Source organism: Salminus brasiliensis, unplaced genomic scaffold (genome assembly GCF_030463535.1).
Source record: "Salminus brasiliensis unplaced genomic scaffold, fSalBra1.hap2 scaffold_49, whole genome shotgun sequence".
NCBI lineage: Eukaryota > Metazoa > Chordata > Actinopteri > Characiformes > Bryconidae > Salminus > Salminus brasiliensis.
The window spans coordinates 83,689-108,010 of NW_027326702.1; the positions used below are offsets into that span (position 1 = coordinate 83,689).

The following is a 24,322-nucleotide window of genomic DNA, read 5'->3' on the forward strand; positions in this document are numbered from 1 at the left end:
TTTTACACAGATGGGTGGCATTGTGACATTCATTTCTGAACTGTTGCATGAGTGTCTTGAAATGTGCCAAACAATGTGAAGGTCAAAACAGAACATACTGCTGGTGAAGAAACAAGGTCAAGTGTAGTCTGTAAGCATGTTTTCCATAGAAAACAAATGGTAGTTACTAGATGTATCTCCAGTTCTAGGAGAAGGTCATCCCCTTCGAGGCTCAATCCCAGTGGCCAGCACCTGCAAAAATGTTCGTTGCATACCGGTTCACACCAGTTTATGCTTTCAAATCTGACACAGACTTTGCCATAAGCAATTCACCAGGATTTGGAAGCGCATGAGAGAGAAGAATTTAGAATTTACTGAAATTGATAGGAAGCAGTGTGCAGTAAGATTTTAGCTCTTCATTGCATTAGAAGATTTATTTCAAGGCAGGGTTTTGTGTTTTGGATTTAATAATGTGCACTTGGTGAACTTCTAAGTTGATAAGCTTGTGGTTATGGTTAAAAGTAACAATGTTTACATTCAGTTTGAACCTAGACAAATAACTGTTAAAATCACCTGATAAATTCACAAATAAAATTCATTTTAAGAAAATTACATTTTTAATTTAGTTTTTTCTTACTGCGAGCCATACAGAAATATTAACTTGAATATTGTCACTATCATACAAAACCTTATTACCAAAAAGCAACTTTACAGAAGAAGGGAAAAAATCGTCTTTTCTTGGGACAGGGATGCCTGGGTATCTGTGGCCCTAAACTGGATTAAGTGGATAAAAAAGTAACAGTGGTGATGAAGATGAGGTTAAACTTTAAGACACAAGACATTTTTCCTCTTATTGACACTCATAAAGCTGGCTGACATTTTCAATATTACCACCTTCAGCTGAACTGTTAATGAATACACTTAATAAAACATTTATTAAAAGAGAAGTGAGTGAGCCTGAAGCAATGAACAGAAGAGTAATCCAGAGGACTGATCTTAGAGGAGTCGGCTTGGAACAGTAAAGAGTGATCTAGGAGTGATCTGGGAAGGGAAGCACTACTGTATGAAATAAGGTCAAACCTCTAAGTGAAACACATGGCCATTAACAGCTTAGGCGGGGCAATCACCCTGTGGGTTCTGTCCATTTTCATAGTATGGGACGTCTTGGTGATCTTCGACCCTAACACTTATTTTACTACTATTTTGGTGATATAGGCTCCTACAGTTTTCATACCCGTTATTGGCCATCTTGTTGAGCTTGCAAATCTTTGAAACCCTAACGATTAGGGCTTCAGTGTTGGCTCTGTGCCAGCATGCACACTTTAGTAATATGGGACATTTTGGTAATATAACCCTCACTGTATGAAAAGTAGGTTGAATTTGTGATTGAAGCATATGTCCATGACATCAGAGTCGATGGGGCAGTTGTCCTGTGAGGGCAGATATGGGACATGTGTGGTGAGCAATAAAAAAATAATAATAAATAAATAAATAAATGAATTATGTTACCTGAAGCACTAGCTAGTTAGGCTTCACTTAACCTGGCAGAGAACATTCTAGAATAAACCTGTTTAAGGTATTTCAGGACTTTTTGCGTACTTTTTTTGTGGGAGGCACATATGCTAGCAGAATATTTATTATTAAGAATACAATATATTTTAAGAATACAGGCAGAAAAACAAAATGATTCAGAGGGATCACTAGCATTCATTAGCGTAGGTGCCTCAGTAAAGAAGAACCATGTTCAAGTTGTGATGTAGTCACAGTGACATAACATTTTACAGCTTATATGTACATCATTATGCAGGAATAAACAAATTAACATATGTACAGTATCAAAAATGCAGTTTAACACTAATATAAAAATACTAGGACCGATTTAAAGGTCAAACAGGTACAATTTTTTTTTTTTACTTGATTCACGCAGTACCCGTGGACACAGCCACCTTGTACAGAACACTACCTGTAGTTTCCCGTCATATGTCACTTTTTCCCCTATGTTTGGTTTGATTGCAAATGTCAATATGAATGAAATCCAGGACTGAAATGTAACAATGGATCGTTTTCTTGCTTGGCCCAGACCAACAGAACCGAACTACAAGTATAAACACCCTTAGGTGCGTCACTGCATATTTCCATGACTGCTCTTAATGCACTTGTGTTTCTTAAATGTATTTGAATGTCTGAAGCTCTTCTCACAGTCTGAGCAGTAATACGGTTTCTCTCCAGTGTGAATGCGCTGGTGCTGCTGGAGATTACTCTCTAGAGAAAAACTTCTCTCACACTCTAAGCAGTGAAATGGTTTCTCTCCAGTGTGGGTACGGTGGTGACGCTGAAGTGTAATGTGATTATTAAAACTCTTCCCACAGTCTGAGCAGTGATAGGGTTTCTCTCCTGTGTGAATGCGCTGGTGTTGTTGGAGAGTACTCTGATGTTTAAAACTCTTCCCACAGTCTGAGCAGTGATAGGGTTTTTCTCCTGTGTGAATGCGCCGGTGGGTGTTGAGATGATTCTGTTGATTAAAACTTCTCCCACACTCTAAACAGTGATAAGGCTTCTCTCCTGTGTGAATGAGCTGGTGTTGTTGGAGATTACGCTGATGTTTAAAACTCTTTCCACAGTCTGAACAGTGGTGAGCTTCCTTCTTGCCTGCACTTTGTCTACGAATTGTAGGAGAAGACTTTTGCTGAGTATTGGAGACTTTTCTGGTTGCCATGTTCTTCACCTCTTTCAAAAGCTTAACATCTTTGAGAAAATCTTCTGATTGTGGGTATTCCTACATTTCAACCAAGTAGGAAAGTCAACACTAGGAGCAGGAGAAGACCTGGAACAGGATGACATTCATTTCTGTAAGAAGCAAAGAAAAAATGAGCTCAAGGCAAAGTGCAGGAGAATCCTAGTTTGGGTTGGGAAATGCAAATGATTTAACTGGGAAACAAAAACATATGGGGGAGGTATAAACAAACAAACAACAAATTTAATTCAACATTCTCGCTTATCTTTTTCCATCAATGACTGAAACTAATTGCTTCCTGTTACCATGAAGGAGTTTGTTACACCTTTCTACTGGAATTTTGGACCACACTTCTTTTGCCAATTGATTCAGGTATGCTCCAGGCCTCAAGGCTACAAGAACAACTTGTAGTATGTCTATGGTTCTCACAACCTCTGACAGTTCTCTACTCTTCTTTATTTTCTCCATGCTCAGTGTAGAACACAGGTGCAAAGACCAAGTCAGCTTTCTCCATTTAAACTGGTTAAACATGTGATTTCTTTTTTTCCTGTCAGGGTTTCTAAGTAGCTGAAAGCTCCTGCAGATCTGAAACCCAGCAGAAACCAACTGTTCATCAAAGCTAACTAGGAGAAGATCATCAAGCAGCTCCTGGACGAAGCTGCTTCTGTGTTCTCTTCAATGTTGCTCCTTCTGAAAGGGTTTCTATGTGTCTAAGAGTAAATGTAGAACAGTGTGATGAAGAGTGGAGCACCTCCATACCTTCAACAGTAGAGCTGATGGTGTTCCTCCAGCAGAGCAGTCTGAGCACAGAGGTGTGGAGGTGCTGATCACAGCTGGATCTGCTGCTTCTCCACTTAAAGTTAAACCTAGTTAAAGTTGAATCAACCGTTTCTACACACAAGAGCTCCGGAGCTCCACCGAGGCGGCAATCAAAACAGCAGAACTCTACTTCCGCTCAGGAGCCAATGGCTGTAAAGCTGGGAACTACCTGTCAAAATAAGAGTACTGCAGCGCTGTGGGGTTTACCTTGTTTTACAGTTGCCTTTAAATGTTCAACACCACAGCACATTTCGTGTCCATCAAATTTTAAACAAATAATAAAACAAGGTAAGCGTCATAGCGTTAAAGGACTTTTATTTTGACAGCTATTTGCCAGCCGTTGCCTAGAGTGCGGTCTGATTGGCTCCTCAGCGGAGCTCCGGAGCTCTGCAGCTGCAGACTGTTGAGCGTTAAGGTGGATCAGGGCTGGTTACTGTATCTGCTCAGATCCAGAGACGAAGCCATTGAGATCTATTGATCCACATCTTCTAATAGTTTCATCCAGCGGACTCTGGACATCTGCTGGCCGCTCTTTTACCATGAAGAGCTTCTCTGTAGGAGAATATGGAAGGTGGGGCTAACTGTAGCCCGGTCTCCAGTAAAGTGGAGAAGCAGCAGATCCAGCTGTGATCAGCACCTCCACACCTCTGTGCTCAGACTGCTCTGCTGGAGGAACACCATCAGCTCTACTGTTGAAGGTATGGAGGTGCTCCACTCTTCATCACACTGTTCTACATTTACTCTTAGACACATAGAAACCCTTTCAGAAGGAGCAACATTATAGCCATTCGGCTGTTATGCATATACAGAGGTGTATTGTCAAGTCAAGTGGGTTTTATTGTCATTTCAGCTCTGTACAAATACACAGTGGAATGAAATTGCTTTTCCCAGAACAAAAGGTGCAACATGGAACAAAACAAGAACATAATACAGTATTATAAGCATTTCCAGTAGCCTTATCTGTAAATGACTGTCTGCAGTTGGAGCAGGGATGCTAATGTGGAGAAAAAGTTATACTTGATACCTGACAGAAATGACATTTGCCACCTTGTCTTCACCAGAATCAGAATTACAAAACAGAGGGTAAAAGCCCCTAGGTGTGCCCTGTTAGACTGATTTGTTTAAATGATTAATAGCTCTGAATGTCTACTCTTGGTTTGAACTGTAGATTTTTTTCTGGGAGAAAAGCAAGTCATTTTGAAGCTGTGGAAAGAGAAAACTAAGTCTTTAGATGGGCAGAACCAGTACAACAGTTTGGGATATCCTGAGCCAGGTCATGAAACAGGTCAGTCAAGGAGAGCTGTGAAGAAATCCCACAAACAGTCAGTAACCTCATCAGCAACCTCCACAGGGCAGGGGTGAAGGTATCTCAATTTGTAGAAATGTAGATTTCCATTTCCGATTGCAGGCTTGCATGGCTCCACTTGATTTGTTCCCGGGTTAAATCATTTGCATTTCCCAACCCAAACTAGGATTCTCCTGCACTTTGCCTTGAGCTCATTTTTCTTTGCTTCTTACAGAAATTAATGTCATCCTGTTCCAGGTCTTCTCCTGCTCCTAGTGTTGACTACTTGGTTGAAATGTAGGAATACCCACAATCAGATCAAAGATTTTCTCAAAGATGTTAAACGTCTGAAAGAGGTGAAGAACATGGCAACCAGAAAAGTCTCCAATACTCAGCAAAAGTCTTCTCCTACAATTCGTAGACAAAGTGCAGACAAGAAGGAAGCTCACCACTGTTCAGACTGTGGAAAGAGTTTTAAACATCAGAGTAATCTCCAACAACACCAGCTCATTCACACAGGAGAGAAACCGTATCACTGTTTAGAGTGTGGGAGAAGTTTTAATCAACAGAGTCATCTCAACACCCACCGGCGCATTCACACAGGAGAAAAACCCTATCACTGCTCAGACTGTGGGAAGAGTTTTAACCATCAGAGTACTCTCCAACAACACCAGCGCATTCACACAGGAGAGAAACCCTATCACTGCTCAGACTGTGGGAAGAGTTTTAATAATCACATTACACTTCAGCGTCACCACCGTACCCACACTGGAGAGAAACCATTTCACTGCTTAGAGTGTGAGAGAAGTTTTTCTCTAGAGAGTAATCTCCAGCAGCACCAGCGCATTCACACTGGAGAGAAACCGTATTACTGCTCAGACTGTGAGAAGAGCTTCAGACATTCAAATACATTTAAGAAACACAAGTGCATTAAGAGCAGCTTGTAGTTCGGTTCTGTTGGTCTGGGCCAAGCAAGAAAACGATCCATTGTTACATTTCAGTCCTGGATTTCATTCATATTGACATTTGCAATCAAACCAAACGTAGGTGACGTATGACGGGAAACTGCAGGTAGTGGCTGTATCCGCGGGTCCTGCGTGAATTAACAAAAATAAATAAATAAATAAATTGATTAATTAAATCTGTCCTAAGCATTTTTGTTAGTATTAAACCACATTTTGAAACTTTGCATGTGTTAATTTGTTTATTCCTATACAATGATGTACATTTATGCTGTAAAATGTTATGTTACTGTGGCTGCATCCCAATTTAAACATGGCTCTCTTTTACTGAGGCAACTACACTAATGAATGCTGTTCTGAATATAGGTAACTTGTTTATTGAACAGTTTCTGAAGCATATTCATAAAATCAAACTATGATTTTGAGTGCAAAAATGTTCTCTGTCAGCTTTAAGTGAAGCCTAACTAGCTAGCGCTTCAAGTAAACATAGTTTTTTTTATTTTTTTTTATTTTATTGCTCACCACACATCTCCAGCAACAGTTGAGCATGATCTGTCAGCTAGTTCCACTCAGGATTATGTCTCACTTATGTTCTTAAATAAAGGCTGGTTCAAACTTATGGCTTAAACTACCCATCAGAAAGTTGGCAATTAAACTTGGCAAGTAAATAAAAAAAAGTAGTAAAATACCACACTGCCAAAACACAAACTCTGCCAAAATACTCAATTAATACATTTTATTGCCCCTGTCAGTCATAGATCTTTAAAGTTGTCCTAACCCTAATATCACAAAAACGGCCCATATTACCAAACCCGACTGTCCTCACATGACAACTGATAAAGGGTACAAAAACTGTAGGAGCCTATATCACCAAAATAGTAGTAAAATAAGTGTTAGGGTCGAAGATCACCAAGACGTCCCATACTATGAAAATGGACAGAACCCACAGGGTGATTGCCCCGCCTAAGCTGTTAATGGCCATGTGTTTCACTTAGAGGTTTGACCTTATTTCATACAGTAGTGCTTCCCTTCCCAGATCACTCCTAGATCACTCTTTACTGTTCCAAGCCGACTCCTCTAAGATCAGTCCTCTGGATTACTCTTCTGTTCATTGCTTCAGGCTCACTCACTTCTCTTTTAATAAATGTTTTATTAAGTGTATTCATTAACAGTTCAGCTGAAGGTGGTAATATTGCAAATGTCAGCCAGCTTTATGAGTGTCAATAAGAGGAAAAATGTCTTGTGTCTTAAAGTTTAACCTCATCTTCATCACCATCGTTACTAAACCCAGGCATCCCTGTCCCAAGAAAAGTTTTTTTTTTCCATTTTTCTTTTGGTAATAAGGATTTGTACAATAGTGACAATATTTAAGTTAATATTTCTGTATGGCTCACAGTAAGTTTTTATTTGTGAATTTATCAGGCGATTTTAACAGTTATTTGTCTAGGTTCAAACTGAATGTAAACATTGTTACTTTTAACCATAACCACAAGCTTATCAACTTAGAAGTTCACCTTATTAAATCCAAAACACAAAACCCTGCCTTGAAATAAATCTTCTAATGTACTAATACACTAAAGAACTAAAATCTTACTGCACATTGTTTCTTATCAATTTCAGTAAGTTCTGAATTCTTCACTCTCTTGCTCTTCCAAATCCTGGTGAATTGCTTATGGCAAAGTCCGTGTCAGATTTAAAAGCATGAACTGGTGTGAACTGGTATGCAACGAATATTTTTGCAGGTACTGGCCACTGAAATTATAAATGGGTGATGAACTTAAGGCTTGGCTTTGGTGAGAAACCCAGTGCAGGAATGGCGTAACATGCAGTGTTAATTGGACGTGGTGGTGGATGTACATCTGCTTGTTTTTAGATGATAAAATTCTGTCGCCAAAATGAATGCATATTAAATGTAAATGTAATTCCTGTGTATTTATGGTACATAAATACACAGGAATTAACGAATGGAGAAATATGATATGATAAACTATGATAAAGCCAAAAAAGAAAAATGTTGAAACATTGTACCAAATGCCAAAATTACATTCAGCATCCTGAAGATTGTCCTACCAAAAAGCCTCTTGTATTGTCTGTTTCCCAGCATTGTGATCATTGTGACCAGCAAGACTGATCAAACTGGCTGCCTGTGAAACTGCAGTTGTGATTCTATCTCAGCCTGTAAAAAAATATTAAATATGATTAGGGTATTTAAATGGTAAATATTTCTCCTGTTTTGTTCTGAATGGGGATACACAACAGCTTTACTTATGTTAATGAGTATGCAAAATAAATAAATGGGGTCGCTATTGGTTATCCCTTTCAAGTCTCTGTCTCTGAGCCTTGAGAATGTGAGCAGGCAGCATGTACCGTTAGCCACCAGCAGGGGGCCTGGCCAGCAAAGTATGAAAGCTGGTGGGGTAGAGCAAAGAACTCCAAGCCCCAGAATCCCCAGTGTTAATCAACGCTGACCAGACCCACCTGTGTGGCACGGTGTAAATACACCCAGCCAAACACACTTCCCCGTCGCACCTTTGTAGAGGGGCGAACGGTAACAGTGGGTTTAAGTTGTGAACAGAGAAAAGAAGCTGAAGTTAAAAGAGAAAAGTTTAAGTTGGGAACAGCGAAGAGAAGCTATAGTGAAAAGAGAAAAGTTTAAGTTGGGAACAGCGAAGAGAAGCTATAGTGAAAAGAGAAAAGTTTAAGTTGGGAACAGTGAAAAGCTGAAGTGAAAAGAGAAAAGTTTAAGTTGGGAACAGTGAAAAGCTGAAGTGAAAAGAAAAAATCATTTGAGTTGTCTTTTGTTTGAGTAAACACCACTCCTGTTTTTTCCCTTTGTTTTCAAGCCCAACAGTCACCAAGCACACACCATAAGAGGGGTAGTTTCATGTAATAATAATAATAAATCAAAGTTTAACTGCACTTGAGTCCAAACCCCACACCACACCGTAACAAGAGAAGATCTCACTGCCCAACCAGGAACCACACAACAAGCCCTCAGTATAAAATGCTATCACATCCTTTGTCTTCTCTGTTTTACATGGTGTGACAAGTTGTGATCTAACCCAGCCTCCCCCAACAAAGGGGATCACCTTCTCTTTCAGGTCCAGCGTGAACCATATTAGAACATTCTTATTCAGGGTATTAGTATGTTTTATCCTTAGAGAAAGCTTTGATTTAGCATTGATTTAGTCTCTGAATTTCAGCATTAAATGTCTATGAAGTTATATTGAATACAAAATGTTTGAAGGCCATCAACATCAAATGATGTTATGTAGCCATTCAGTTTATTACAAGGCATTTCTATGAAGCAAAAAATAAATATTGAATCAACATTAAATTATGTTTGCATTACATCATTTGATGTTGATGATGTAAAAATAAGCTTTAAACAATTTTTATTCAATATAATCTCATAGAAATCATTTGATGCTAAAATTGAGAAACTGAATCAGCATTCATATGGGCAAGAAAAAAGCTGTCCCACAAAAGCATGTATACTTTAAAAGCTCTCAGTAAGGATAAATACTAATACTAATAATAAATATGTAAATGTGCCTTTTAAGCCAATAAAGCACATATGGATTGACATGATGACAGTAATTTTACATACATTTTTTAAATGAGCGTAAGAATGGCATAAATCAATGGGTACAAATAAAGAAAAACAAAGATCAACACTGATTTAATGCATTAGGAGATGCGGAAGTGAAGACTGGTTCATGTTGTATCTGGATATTTCTTTTTAAAGTTAGTTTAAAAAATTATAGGTAAGCCTCATAGCGGTTCAGGACTTTTATTTTGACAGCCAGCTGTAACGCTATTGGCTCCTGAGCTGAACTGGAGTTCTGTCGTCTGATTGGTTCCTCAGCGGAGCTCCGGAGCTCTGCAGCTGCAGACTGTTGAGCGTTAAGGTGGATCAGGGCTGGTTACTGTATCTGCTCAGATCCAGAGACGAAGCCATCGAGATCTATTGATCCACATCTTCTAATAGTTTCATCCAGCGGACTCTGGACATCTGCTGGCCGCTCTTTTACCATGAAGAGCTTCTCTGTAGGAGAATATGGAAGGTGGGGCTAACTGTAGCCCGGTCTCCAGTAAAGTGGAGAAGCAGCAGATCCAGCTGTGATCAGCACCTCCACACCTCTGTGCTCAGACTGCTCTGCTGGAGGAACACCATCAGCTCTACTGTTGAAGGTATGGAGGTGCTCCACTCTTCATCACACTGTTCTACATTTACTCTTAGACACATAGAAACCCTTTCAGAAGGAGCAACATTGAAGAGAACACAGAAGCAGCTTCGTGCAGGATGAGTGTAGAAACACTCATATATGCAGATGTTCCACAATGTGGGAATTAATGTGCAGTTATTTGTGGAACTAGGATTATGAATTTGCTGGGGTTTTTTTTTATTCTGACCCTCTAAACTTGGCATATACGATCACAAAGATAACATTGTACTTTCTGCTTGTCAAATGTGAGACCAGAATTTATTAGCTAACAGACAAGACATATTACTGTACCATTTTCCCCTATTTTGATCCTTGTAAGGGTTTTAATGAGAAGTAATGGTCTAATGGGAACTATTTCTCAAATAGTCTGTTGATTGTGACACACAGGTTATGACTTTAATGGAGCTTGCTCTGCAGACTGGGGCACAGGCAGTCAAGCTGCAACAGAAAAGAGCCTTACCCAAACTGTTACCCCAAAGTTTGAAGCATACAGTTGTCCAGAATGTCTTGGTCTGCTGAAGCATTGTAATATCCCTTCACTGGAAGCAAGCCTTACATCACTGTGCTTGGTGATGTAAGGCTTGCTTGGCCATGGATACCCATACAATGAAGCTCCCGGTAAAGGTTTGGTGCTGATGTCATGGATGCATGGCTAGGTGCTTTTTTTATACAGTTGTGGCAATGGGACAGAATGAAACACGTGAATCCAATGATTGAAGTGTGTCCCAATAGTTTTCTTCATGTAACATATCCCAAATATGCACATTTGTTAGAAACTTAAATGGTTTGTTAAGTTATATCCCCCTCCACCCACACACACACACACACATTTTCATTTCCCACCCCAAACTAGATTCTCTTGCATTTTTCACTGAGCTTAGCTTTTCTTGTTTCTTTGTTTCTTACAGAAATGAATGCCGTCCTCTTCCAAGTCTTCTCCTACTCCCAGTGTTGACTTTCCTACCTGGTTGAAATTTAGCTTCACAAATAAACACAATTAGAAGAACTAGCAAATATGTTAAGCTGCTGAAAGAGGGGAAGAACATGGCAACCAGAAAAATCAACAATACTCGGCGCAGCTCCCCTCTTACACCGCACAGGCAAATGCAGAAAGGTATAGGCAAGAGGAACACTCACCAGTGTTCGGAGTGTGGGAAGAGTTTCAATCATCAGAGTCATCTCAACACACACCAGCGCATTCACACAGGAGAGAAGCCGTATCACTGCTCAGACTGTGGGAAGAGTTTTAATCAACACAGTAATCTTAAAACACACCAGCGTATTCATGCAGAAGAGAAGTCGTATTACTGTTCTGAGTGTGGGAAGAGTTTTATTCAACAGAGTCATCTATTTCGACACCAGCGTATTCACACAGGAGTGAAACCGTATCACTGCTCAGACTGTGGGAGAAGTTTTACTAGACAGAGTCATCTCAAAACACACCAGAGCATTCACAGTGGAGTGAAACCATATCACTGCTCAGACTGTGGGAAGAGTTTTAATCAGCAGAGTTCTCTCCAACAACACCAGCGCATTCACACTGGAGAGAAGCCGTATCACTGCTCAGACTGTGGGAAGAGTTTTTCTCAGGAGAGTAATCTCCTTCAACACCAGCGCATTCACACAGGAGAGAAACCGTATTACTGCTCAGACTGTGAGAAGAGCTTCAGGCATTTAAAGACATTTAATAGGCACAAGTGCACTAAGAGCAGTCACGGAAACAATGACACGCCTAAAGCTATTCCAGGTCCCGACACAGATTAAATACTTTTTGGGAAGTTGTTCATAGAGGGGAAAAAAAACTGCTGTTTCTTTCAACAGTTTCTGAAGCATATTATTAGAAGTAAATATAGTTGTGTGCTACACCCATATATTACATCTTCAGGTATTATATTATAATCTAATATTGTTCTTAAAAACATTTTTAACAAGTGATTGTTTAACTAAACTTTAAAAATTTCACTCATGGTTGCTACCTTTAAATTAATAATTAAAAACAATACATAAACCCATTTGATCATGGGATACATAATTAGGCTACTACATAGTGGATAAAAGCACCAAATAGTACCTAGTTCCTAAAAAAACACTGTTTGTAGCTTATTTACCTTCTCTTCCAGATTGTGTGGTGTTCTCCTTGGAACAGCAGGATCAAGAAGATTTTATTACTTTGTGCACTCGTTGCTTTTGTCCGTACGTCTCCGCTTCCGCTGTGTTCTTCCTCTATCAGAGCAGTTTCCGTCTTCCTTTTTTGCATTAAAGTTGAAAATATAACCGTCAAATCAGATCTTTGATGTTGCTCACCTAAAGGTCCCTGCAAGGGGGCATATATTGCTGTTGAGTGTTAGCCTTTTGTGGTGTAATTTATGCAACTGCTTGCTTCAGTGAAGTGGGTTGGGGAGAGACAACGGATTCAGTAGTAGAATTGGAAATTTGGATGAAAACATTACGCCAAATCATCACCCAGTCCCAGAACACTGAAAGCTCATCAAACTCACTATTCCAGACTGGAATAGAGTAGTAGAGTATAATTCAGTATAACTGCATTTTGATGCTCATGACAACAACTGACTTTTGTATGTGAAGTTCAATAATAACAGTCCAACCAGATCCCAAATCGCTAACAAGAGCACTGGAGGTACACCATCTTTTGCTTCTTTATAGAAGAAGCAGCTAATATTAGTTACTTTAAAGCCCTACTTAAGTCATTGTTTGTTACATCTCATGTTTTGAACTGTAATTGGCTTTATGTTCGGGACACTAAACAGCACTGAACTGTGTTTAATTTTAGTAATATCTAAATAACATCTACAGAGACTCCTCTGCTGATACCTCCACTTGCAAATGTAATTTTCTATCCACTACAACCAAATCACCTTTCATTGTATTAGGTGAACAGTATTTTTGAATTATTCTGTAATATTTCTTTTGTAACCCTGCAGTAACTAGCCAAAAAGTCATTCCTTGGAATATGTCCAAGCTGTTTTTTTAAAGCCACAATGCTCAAGAGATGGTTAAATGACAAGTATTAGGAATAGTATGTTGTTGTTAACCTATTGTTGTAGACTCAATGCGCTACTTAATTTCGATAACTACCCTCTGCACTAATGAAGGAAACCAAAGCAGGAGCAGGCACTGCAGAAAGGAGATTGCATCAAGACCCTCTATATTCTTGAAAAGTTTCCCCCCAAAAAAGTTGTTTTGATGACTGCAGTTCTCTAATTAAGCCATGCTATTCTGCAGCTTAGCGATGGCAGATGTAAACATCTGGAGCTCCCCTCTTTCTCATCACTGAGTAGCTTGCTAGTGCAGCAGCTGAGGAGTTAATTGCTGAGGTACTACGCACCAGGAAACAAATCTACGTCCTTTCGAATTGCGACTATGCGATTTTTACCCCAATTCTGTCTGGCTGAGTTTGTGCTGGCTGGCTCAGAGTCAACAGTTAGAGAGATAATATAGTACTCTGTAAGGAGCACAGACTCTTTTGGCCTCCCAATCATATTTCAGACAAGTTGGAGCATATCAAACTTTTACATTTCTTTTACCTGACTCTTGAGCACATCACATTAATCTCAAGAGTCTAAACTAAGCATGAAAAGTGCAATTTTAGGCATTTTATTTTATTTATACCTTAACTGATGCAGCAGCAACATACTGGTGCTAGTACATGTCTGACATTGAAGCATCATTTAAGGAGGAATGGAAAAAAGCCAACATCTGCCTTGTATATAGGTAAGCTCCAATATGTGCTGTGCTGCTCACCTCCAACTCCCGCTGCAGTCTGTACATATCAAGCTGATTGTCTTCCCACCCACAACCTTACCCAAAGTCATTTTTCACATTGCTTTTATTTTACTTCAGTGCAAATGGTGGCTCAAATCAGTTTCTCCTAGGTAACATAAGACTTTTGTTTTGTGGAGATACCCAGTCTGGGTATTCTGTAATTTGCAATGATTGTAAAAATTGTGTAGTGTACCCAAGGATTTGCCTGGAGTTAATATCTAATGAATTAAGCTTGACTGTAGGCTTCAATTATTTAGCACAAAACATTATCAATAGTTCTATGAATATATGCTTCAGAAACTGTTTAAAGCAACAGCTAAAAAATGTAAATATGAGACATAAATTGGTTTTAGGTGTGTTGCTGCCTTTCAGTTACTGATTTTAATGCACTTATGTCTCCTAAATGTATCTGAATGCCTAAAGCTCTTCTCACAGTCTGAGCAGTAATATGGTTTCTCTCCTGTGTGAATGCGCTGGTGTTGAAGGAGATGACTCTCTTGAGAAAAATTCTTCCCACAGTCTGAGCAGTGATGCGGTTTCTCCCCTGTGTGAATGCGCTGGTGTTTTTGGAGAGAACTCAGTCGATTAAAATTCTTTCCACACTCTGAGCAGTGATACGGTTTCTCTCCTGTGTGAATACGCTGGTGTTGCAGGAGTGTAATTTGTTGATTAAAATTCTTCCCACACTCTGAGCAGTGATATGGTTTCTCTCCTGTGTGAATACGCTTGTGTTGTTGGAGAGAAGTCAGTCGATTAAAACTCTTCCCACAGTCTGAGCAGTGATACGGTTTCTCTCCTGTGTGAATACGCTGATGTTGATTGAGATGACTCTGATGATTAAAACGCTTCCCACAGTCTGAGCAGTGATAAGGCTTCTCCCCAGTGTGAATGCGCTGGTGTATTTGGAGATTACTCTGTTGATTGAAACTCTTCCCGCAGTCTGAGCAGTGATATGGTTTCTCTCCTGTGTGAATGAGCTGGTGTTTTTGGAAAGAACTCTGTCGATTAAAACTCTTTCCACAGTCTGAGCAATAAAAAGGCTTCTCTCCAGTGTGAATGCGCTGGTGAGTGCTGAGATGACTCTGATGACTGAAACTCTTCCCACAGTCTGAGCAGTGATATGGTTTTTCTCCAGTGTGAATGCGCTGGTGTGTGTTGAGATTGCTCTGTTGATTGAAATTCTTCCCACAGTCTGAGCAGTGATATGGCTTCTCTCCTGTGTGAATGCGCTGGTGTTGTTGAAGCGTCCTCTGTTGACTAAAACTCTTCCCACAGTCTGAGCACTGGTGTGTTTTCATCTCGCCTGTACTTGTCTGCATTTGTCTGCAGGTTGTAGGCAAGGACACTCCCTGAGTGTTGAAGATTTTTATGGATGGCAGGTTCTCTCGCTTTTTCAGCAGCTTAACATCTTAACATCTCAATCTTAAAATCTTCCGATTGTGTGTATTTGTGAAGCAAAATTTTAACCAGGGAGGACAGTTGACAGTAGGAGCAGGAAGAGACTTGGAACAGGACAGTATTTACTCCTGAAAGAAGCAGAGAAAGTTTAATGCAAATGCAGAACAATACTCGTTCACGGCGGAAATGGAAATAAAAACATTTGGGAATAAGAAATGTATGCAGGGGGAGTATAATACATAGCAAATCAAATATTTAGGCGTGCAATGTCACTTTTAAGTTTTATATATATATATATATATATATATATATATAGCCTACCATTGCTGGAACAAACCTTATCTTTACAGGAAAAATAAATTTTATACATCTATACAATTCACATATATATAAGTTAATGTAACATAATTGTAAAAGTGTGAAATATTATTCCAAGTATTCTGGGTGATTTATATTGGTCTATTCATCATGACATACAAAAATATTACACGAACACACCTGCACAACTGATCAGCAACAGGGTGGACTGATTTAGACACCACAATGTCCAGCAGTCAACTAATCATACAGCAGTCCTATCTACATGGCCATTTTTTCCCTTCAAAAGTTTCTTTAAACTGAAAATTACAGTCGTTTGAATAAGTTCTTTTGAAGTCCGTTCATTTCCATTAGTGACTGTTGTAGCACGCCATGCTGGTATTGCAAGCTCAGTGTTCTCTACTGGGGTCAAAAGAAAAGGAAAGAAAGTCATGACGAACGTCATCAACAGCAGCATCTCGATTAGGTGAACATGGTAAGACGAAGCTGCTTCTGTGTTCTCTTCAGTGTTGCTCCTTCTGAAAGGGTTTCTATGTGTCTAAGAGTAAATGTAGAACAGTGTGATGAAGAGTGGAGCACCTCCATACCTTCAACAGTAGAGCTGATGGTGTTCCTCCAGCAGAGCAGTCTGAGCACAGAGGTGTGGAGGTGCTGATCACAGCTGGATCTGCTGCTTCTCCACTTTACTGGAGACCGGGCTACAGTTAGCCCCACCTTCCATATTCTCCTACAGAGAAGCTCTTCATGGTAAAAGAGCGGCCAGCAGATGTCCAGAGTCCGCTGGATGAAACTATTAGAAGATGTGGATCAATAGATCTCAATGGCTTCGTCTCTGGATCTGAGCAGATACAGTAAACAGCACTGCTCCACCCTAACGCTCAACAGTGGCTCCGCAGAAGAAACAATCAGACTAGAGAACTCCGCTCAGGAGCCAATGCCGTTACAGCTGGCAAATATCTGTCAGAATAAAAGTCCTGCTACGATGATTCAATACTGATTAAATGTTTTGACATAACAACATAAAAAGTGTTTTCCTCCCAAAAAGTGTAAACTGTGTTTTAGTGGTGCTGAAATTCACATTTATCATTAATATCATTATTATTATCATTATATGTTAATTTAGAAAACTACCACAAAATAGCACTTGCAGAGCAAATGCACAGTGAGTGGTAAATTGAATGTTGCTCAGTAAATTACAGACACATCTTCACACGAATTAAAACTAAAGACAAACAAACAAAAAAAGTAACAACTGTTCAATCCATAAACAAACAAAATAGAATCTAAATATATGAGGAAGAAAAACAAACACCATTATGGGGAAAAAGTACAAAAGTAATTTCATTATTTTAAACAATCTAGTACAATCAGGTTTGCAAACAATGAAATGCACAGGCATATTTTCACAATTACAAAAAAGCACATAATGAAGGATGATGGAAGGGTAAATTTGTGAATTTCACAAAACAAATTCACAGAAGACAAACATGCCAATAATACAAAGTTTAGGCATGCAGCTAATGACAATGTTAAACAAAAACATGCTGTTGCAAAAATTGTCAATGTGGTGACAGGACTGTAATTCTATTGTGAGAAACAATACGCTTTTAGAATAAACAAATTTTAATATAAACAAGTTACCCAGATCTCTACAATTTGAGTTGGGACCCAGAATGGTTTTAGGTGTCACTGTCCGTTCCTGTGACTACTTATATTGCACTTGTGTTTCTTAAATGTGTTTGAATGTCTGAAGCTCTTCTCACAGTCTGAGCAGTAATACGGTTTCTCTCCAGTGTGAATGCGCTGGTGTTGCAGAAGATTGCTCTCTTGAGAAAAATTCTTTCCACACTCTGAGCAGTTATATGGCTTCTCTCCAGTGTGAATGCGCTGATGTAGTTGGAGATTACTCTGCTGATTGAAACTCTTCCCACACTTCAAGCAGTGATAGGGTTTCTCCCCTGTGTGAATGCGCTGGTGTAGTTGGAGATTACTCTGTCGATTAAAACTTTTCCCACACTCAGAGCACTGATAAGGCTTCTCTCCTGTGTGAATGCGCTGGTGTTGTTGGAGAGCACTCTGATGATTAAAACTCTTTCCACAGTCTGAACAGTAATATGGCCTTTCTCCTGTGTGAATACGCTGGTGCTGTAAGAGATTACTGTGCTGATTAAAACTCTTCCCACAGTCTGAGCAGTGATACGGCTTCTCTCCAGTGTGAATGCGCTGGTGGGTGTTGAGATGACTCTGATGAGTAAAACTCTTTCCACAGTTGGAGCAGTGATATGGTTTCTCTCCTGTGTGAATACGCTGGTGTGCTTTCAGATGACCCTGTTCAATAAACCTCTTACCACACTCTAAGCAGTGGTGAGTTTTCTTCTTGCTTCTACGTTTCTGCATTTGTGTCTGAGGTGTAGGAGAGGATGTTTGCTGAGTATTGGAGATTTTTCTTGATGCCATGTTCTTGCATTTATTTTAGCAGCTTAACATCTTTGTAAAAGCTAAATTCCAACCAAGTGGGAAAGTTAACTCTAGGAGCAGAAGATGACTTGGAATGAGATGGCATTTATTTCTGGAAGAAACAAACAAAAAAGAAAACTTTTCATTTAATACAATATAAGCCCCTGCATATGACTCACATTACTGTTATTAATTCAGTCACAGCAATAACTGCTCACACTGTCAAGCACTAATAGTCCATTACTCCTAGTCCATTAGTTTTAAAATTTATTTAAAAAAACATCCAAGTCTCTCCATGAGCATAATTATATTGTGTTAATATGAGTATTGAGTATAAATGTATTTTAGCTGCTGTTACTGAACAGCAGCAGTAACTAAAGAAAATCACTTCATTGCCTTCCAGGCAGCAAAACTAGTTATGAAGTGGGCATGGACGGACAGTTATATTTTTCCACATGTGGAAAAGGTGTTAAGTTTCTACCCTCTGTTTTGAGATTGTGCACTAATGCAGAGTATGGGTTCTCCAGCACTGTTACACTCTTGAATGGTTCTCACACCTTACAACCCTCCTAACAGCCCTCAATCACCCACCATCTCTTAATCTACCAGCCATTGACCAGCAACAACCCCACCCAAACTACACATCTCTCAGGAAGAACTCCATTCTGCTCTAAAATGAACTGCTATTAATTAAATAACTACATTAATTCCCACATTGTGGAACATCTGCATATATGACTGTCTCTACACTCATTCCACCTCCATGCTGAATCTCATCATCTATTTTACACAGAGTTTTATAAAGCCTCATAAAGATATACTTGAAGTGTGGACTGCTGATCAAAGCTGGATTTGCTGCGTCTCCACTTAAAATTAAACCTTGTTCAAATTAAATTTACCAGCTCCAGCTGCAGACCTCCAGAAGTCCACCGAGGCAGCATTCAAACAGCAGAACTCTACTTCCGCGCAGGGGCCAAAGACAGTACAGCTGGCAACTATTTGCCAAAATAAAAGTCCTGCAACCCTGCGGGGCTTACCTTGCTTCACTGTTATTCAATTTTTTAAACACAGACAACTAAATAAAATAACATAATGCATCAAATTCATATTGATCTCTGCCAGAATGTATTTATTTATGCACATTGAATACGTGCAAAATTCAGTGTACAATGCTGTTACCATGAACACACTCCTTCATATGTACTTCACTGGCATCCAAGTATTTATTGTGTTTTTGCTGTGTCAAAAAACATGTTTATATAATGATGATGATCATTATTATCATTAGTCAGAGATAAGTATACATGCACTACGATGTTGCCCAAATCAATGCTGATTTAGTGTCAGAAATTCAACCTTAACTGATGTCTACAGGGTTATGAAGTTATATTAATTAAGAACTGTTTAAAGGTTTTTCCATCTTAAAAATCAAATGATGTAATGCAGCCATTATTCAAGGTTGCAATCCAACCTGCAAATAAAATAAAATACATAAAAAAAAACACAATTACCCATCAGAATAAAGGTTTTAAAGGTTTGTCTAATAATGTCATGATGTTATTAAAGCCCTAAATTTACATTTACATTTACGGCATTTAGCAGACGCTCTTATCCAGAGCGACTTACAAGGTTACTCGTATTACAGATGTGGGCCAATGCAGTGTTAGGAGTCTTGCCCAAGGACTCTTATTGGTGTAGCGCAGCACCCAGACCCACCCAGACCCACCCAGACCGGGATTTGAACCCCAGTCTCCCACATGGTGTGATAGCTCACTGGCAGGTAGTGGTGTTATCTGTTGCGCCACACCAATCAGCCCATAAAGGCTCTGTTATTTATCTAATCAGCTTGATTAGTTTAATAGTTTAAACTGTGCATGGCAGGGAGTCCACAACACTGAGAGAGAACTGAGAACAGAAAGATTTGTTTTTAGGCTGCTGTGAAGTTCCATGCAGTTAAGCTATGATGCAATTTGAGCAATAGAGCATGCTCTATTTTTAGGTTTTAAATAATTATAATTATTATTAGAGAATGATATACAGGGAAGGTAAAATAAAAAGTATATAACAAACATACATACTTCAAAAAGGGAGCATGCTTTAAAGAACAGTTGCAGTTGATGTATTTTCATGTATCTGACTCTGTTCAGTGGTGCTCTGATGCACTTGCAGTTTTGCAGCCTTTGGTTGCGTTTTTTGCATGTGTACTTAAAAAGTCTAATAAAAGTCCAATTTCTAAAAATGTATGTAATGGAGTAGCATATTTTTCCTATCCTGGAAATTACGCATTATAACTGAAGCTACAAGTAGCAGCAAAAATAATACCAGCTTATGTTCTCCTGGTGTGGTTTTCCATGGACAATAGTAGTAAGCACATTAGTTACTATAAATAAGAAAAAAAGGGCACATGAAGAGTGTGGCGTGTCCATGGCTCTGAGTGGCAGTAGAGTTGATATTAGTTGATTTATGATAGAGATCATCTGATCAACTAGAACACTGGTTAGAAAAGGAGAATTGCTTTTGAGGCAATTAACCATTTTTAAAAAGCTTTGAATGTTTGTAGAGTTGGTGATCGGGCTGAGGTACAGCAGAGATCCATTTTTTTCTTGACTGTCTATTCATAAGTGGTCTGTCTTCTGTGTGTCTGGCAATAAACTAAGGGTCGTGTTTGCTAATCACCGCTGATTTAGGAATGATTTTGTAAAATGGATTAGTGCCAAAAAATAATGTGATTAGTGCCACAAAATAAATCTGATTTCACTCCTGGGGCACTTTCTAACAAATAAACAAAAAACAGGACTGACTGATTAAAAGCATTCATTGCTTTTTTATTTCATGGGTAAAATCAGAAACAAATTAACAGATGGTTTCCTTTTTTTAATTTTGAAACAAAAATCTAATGGCAAAAACCTACACAGAACAAGAAACTGGACTTCTGTGAGTCTTCTCACAGAAGACTCACATTTCACATTATATTTCATCAACATATGGCACAGGTTTGTACTCATTCCACCCTCCATAAACTCAATATCTGACTTAAGGTACACCCCTGGCACATTCCTGAAAACAGATTATATTAACCCATTAGTTATTATTGCTTCCTTGTGGCTCATATACAGAATTTGTATCTTTTTTATTCTAGAAGGGCCAAATCCAAACCTTCTCCATCCTCAAAACAGAAATTCTTACTTGACTCTATCAAATGCCTTTTCTGCGTTTAGGGAAATGGCCATTATTAGTGGACACATTAAGCCATATCAGACATAACTGCTTTCTCATGTTATCAGATGTATGATTACGAATAGATCCCACTTGGTCAAGGTGTTTAACTGTTCATATAACTTTCTCTAAACATCCTCAATAATTCACACCAACATGTTTTGCAAAAAATTCATCTGCTTTGAAGCTGACACTAAAGTTGGTTTGTCCTTTTCAGCTTAACCTCAGGGTCACAGGGTACACCCCATGTAGGGCATCTTTCAGTACATTCTTCATTGCTGATGAACTTTGACCTCTTTTGGCCATGTAATGGGGAGGCATCCAGAGGTGGTGGACTTAATGCGGGTAGCCGTAGCTCCCTTGAAAAACTGAGATTATTTTGTAGAGGTTTGAGCCAAAATCTGTGCACTTTATCAAGGTCTGACAAGCACAATTTTGAACCTCAACTTGAAATTGAAAGTGGTGCCGAATTGATATCTAGGATCTGCAATGATTTGAGGTGTGTCTGCCCATTTCTGTGATTGCTTCTAATGCACTTGTGTCTCCTAATTGTTTCAGAATGCCTGAAACTCTTCCCACACTCTGAGCAATAATACGGTTTCTGTCCTGTGTGAATAAGCTGGTGCTGATGAAGAGTACTTTGTCGATTAAAACTCTTCCCACAGTCTGAGCAGTAATATGGTTTCTCTCCTGTGTGAATGACCTGGTGTTGAAGGAGATGACTCTGTTGATTAAAACTCTTCCCACAGTCTGAGCAGCAATACGGCTTCTCTCCTGTATGAATGCGCCTGTGTTGATTAAGATGAGTCTGACGACTGAAACTCTTCCCACAGTCTGAGCAGTGATACGGCTTCTCTCCTGTGTGAATGAGCTGGTGTATGTTAAGATGACTCCGTTGATTAAAACTCTTCCCACAGTCTGAGCAGTAATATGGTTTCCCTCCTGTATGAATGCGCTGGTGTAGTTGGAGAGTCTTCTGTTGATTAAAATATTTTCCACATACTAAGCATTGGTGCTGCTTTTTGCCAGCGTGAATGAGTTGGTGTATTTTGAGATTGCTCTGTCTAGTAAAACTCTTCCCACAGTCTGAGCAGTGGTGAGTTTTCTTCTTGCTTGTAGCTTTCTGCATTTGTCTGTGAGGTTTAAGAGAGGAGGTTCACTGAGTATTGTTGATTTTTCTGGTTGCCTTGTTCTTTTTTTCTTTCAGCAGCTTAACATCTTTGTGAAATCTTCTGATTGTGTGTATTTGTGAAGTTAACTTAAGTTAAGCAGGAAAGTCAACAGTAGTAGCAGGAGAAGACTTGAAATGGGATGACATTCGTTTCTGGAAGCAAAAAAAAAAGAAAAGCAAACTTAATGCAAAATGCAGGAGAATCCTAATTTAGGAAGTGAAATGTAACAAGAAAGCAGAACTAAAATGGGGAAGGGGTGGTTAAACAAACTATTTGATTTAAGCTTTCAACGTTTTTCCTAACAGTTTTATTAACGCACGTTTTAGGCTAGTAACACTGCAAAAACTAGCACAACAATCTGTGACTGCTCTCATATATCAAGTTCAGATGATCAAAATAAAAAACAGCAACACAGTAATTATTTTGTCATTCATTCTATTGATGATATGTTATCTATTCTTATGAGATAATGTCACATTCAAGATACTATTTAAAACTCTGTAGTTAGTTATTGGAAAGTCTTCTAAAAGTGCAATACACCTCTATGGGTGTGCATAACAGCTGATATGCTAAATTCAGGTGCTACAGAGATGTTTTTCAGTAATTCAAGATTATAGTCAAACAATGAGTTCATTTTTTTCCTAATCCATGTTTTTAATGGTCTGCTATTTTAAGAATCATAATTTGGTGTGAGAGCTGGTCATCTGAATAAACATACCATCTCTGGGGCCATTACTCATTCCTGCATATCTAGATTTTTCGTCTGGGATTAGTCTTACATGTAGTAATGTAATTTTACTTCAGGATGTTATGACTGATTTGCAGTCATAACAAATGAATCTCAGTATAAATGACTGAAATGGCACTGGCTTCTTGTTTTATGCACTTTTATCAGACTACATGGTCATAATATGTATGTAGGCTATGGTTGGTGTGGCGCAACAGATAATACCACTACCTACCACTGACATAACCTTGTATGTCGCTCTGGATAAGAGCGTCTGCTAAATGCCGTAAATGTAAATGTAAATGTATTGGCTATTTAAAACAATGACTTACCTAAAGATGCCGGTCTCATCTGTTAACAGCCCTCAATCACCCACCATCTCTTAATCTATCTACCCCTGATCAACATACCACTGATCAGCAACCCCACCCAAACTACACATCTCTCAGGAAGAACTCCATTCTGCTCTAAAATGAACTGCTATTAATTAAATAACTACATTAATTCCCACGTTGTGGAACATCTGCATATATGACCGTTCTACACTCATTCCACCTCCATGCTGAATCTCATCATCTATTTTACACAGAGTTTTATAAAGCCTCATAAAGATATACTTTCTGTACACAGACAGACTCTGGCGTGGAGAAACACATGAGCATAAAGGAGAGATCTCTACAGTCAGCATGAAGGAGTTTAGAAACAACAGCAGCACAATCTCACTTTAACCCCCCAGACCAGAGAACTATTACCCCAATAAACCAACTGTCAGGGTTTCTAAGTAGCTGAAAGCTCCTGTAGATCTGAAACCCAGCAGAAACCAACTGTTCATCAAAGCTAACTAGGAGAAGATCATCAAGCAGCTCCTGGACGAAGCTGCTTCTGTGTTCTCTTCAATGTTGCTCCTTCTGAAAGGGTTTCTATGTGTCTAAGAGTAAATGTAGAACAGTGTGATGAAGAGTGGAGCACCTCCATACCTTCAACAGTAGAGCTGATGGTGTTCCTCCAGCAGAGCAGTCTGAGCACAGAGGTGTGGAGGTGCTGATCACAGCTGGATCTGCTGCTTCTCCACGTTACTGGAGACCGGGCTAAAGCTAAACGTTATAAACAACGACAAGCGTATAAGACTTGAGCTGCAGACATCCGAAGCTCTGCTGGGCAGCCAATCAGAACTCTACTTTCGCTCAGGAGCCAATGGCGTTCCAACTAGCAACTAGTTGTCAAAATAAAAGTCCTGCAGAGC

At 39.2% G+C, this 24,322-nt stretch overlaps 1 protein-coding gene and 1 pseudogene across 1 annotated transcript; one reads left to right on the forward strand and one right to left on the reverse strand.

Moving 5' to 3' along the window:
• LOC140548912 (uncharacterized) overlaps positions 1 to 24,322 on the forward strand; it is a 34,550-nt pseudogene that overhangs the window by 7,211 nt on the left and 3,017 nt on the right.
• LOC140548911 (uncharacterized) lies at positions 622 to 24,322 on the reverse strand. Its single transcript, XM_072672097.1, is given in 5 exon segments — positions 622 to 2,601; positions 14,225 to 15,099; positions 17,198 to 17,861; positions 21,760 to 22,504; positions 24,057 to 24,322. Coding segments are annotated over 4 exon segments (2,589 nt in total). The 5' UTR covers positions 22,310 to 22,504; positions 24,057 to 24,322; the 3' UTR covers positions 622 to 2,101.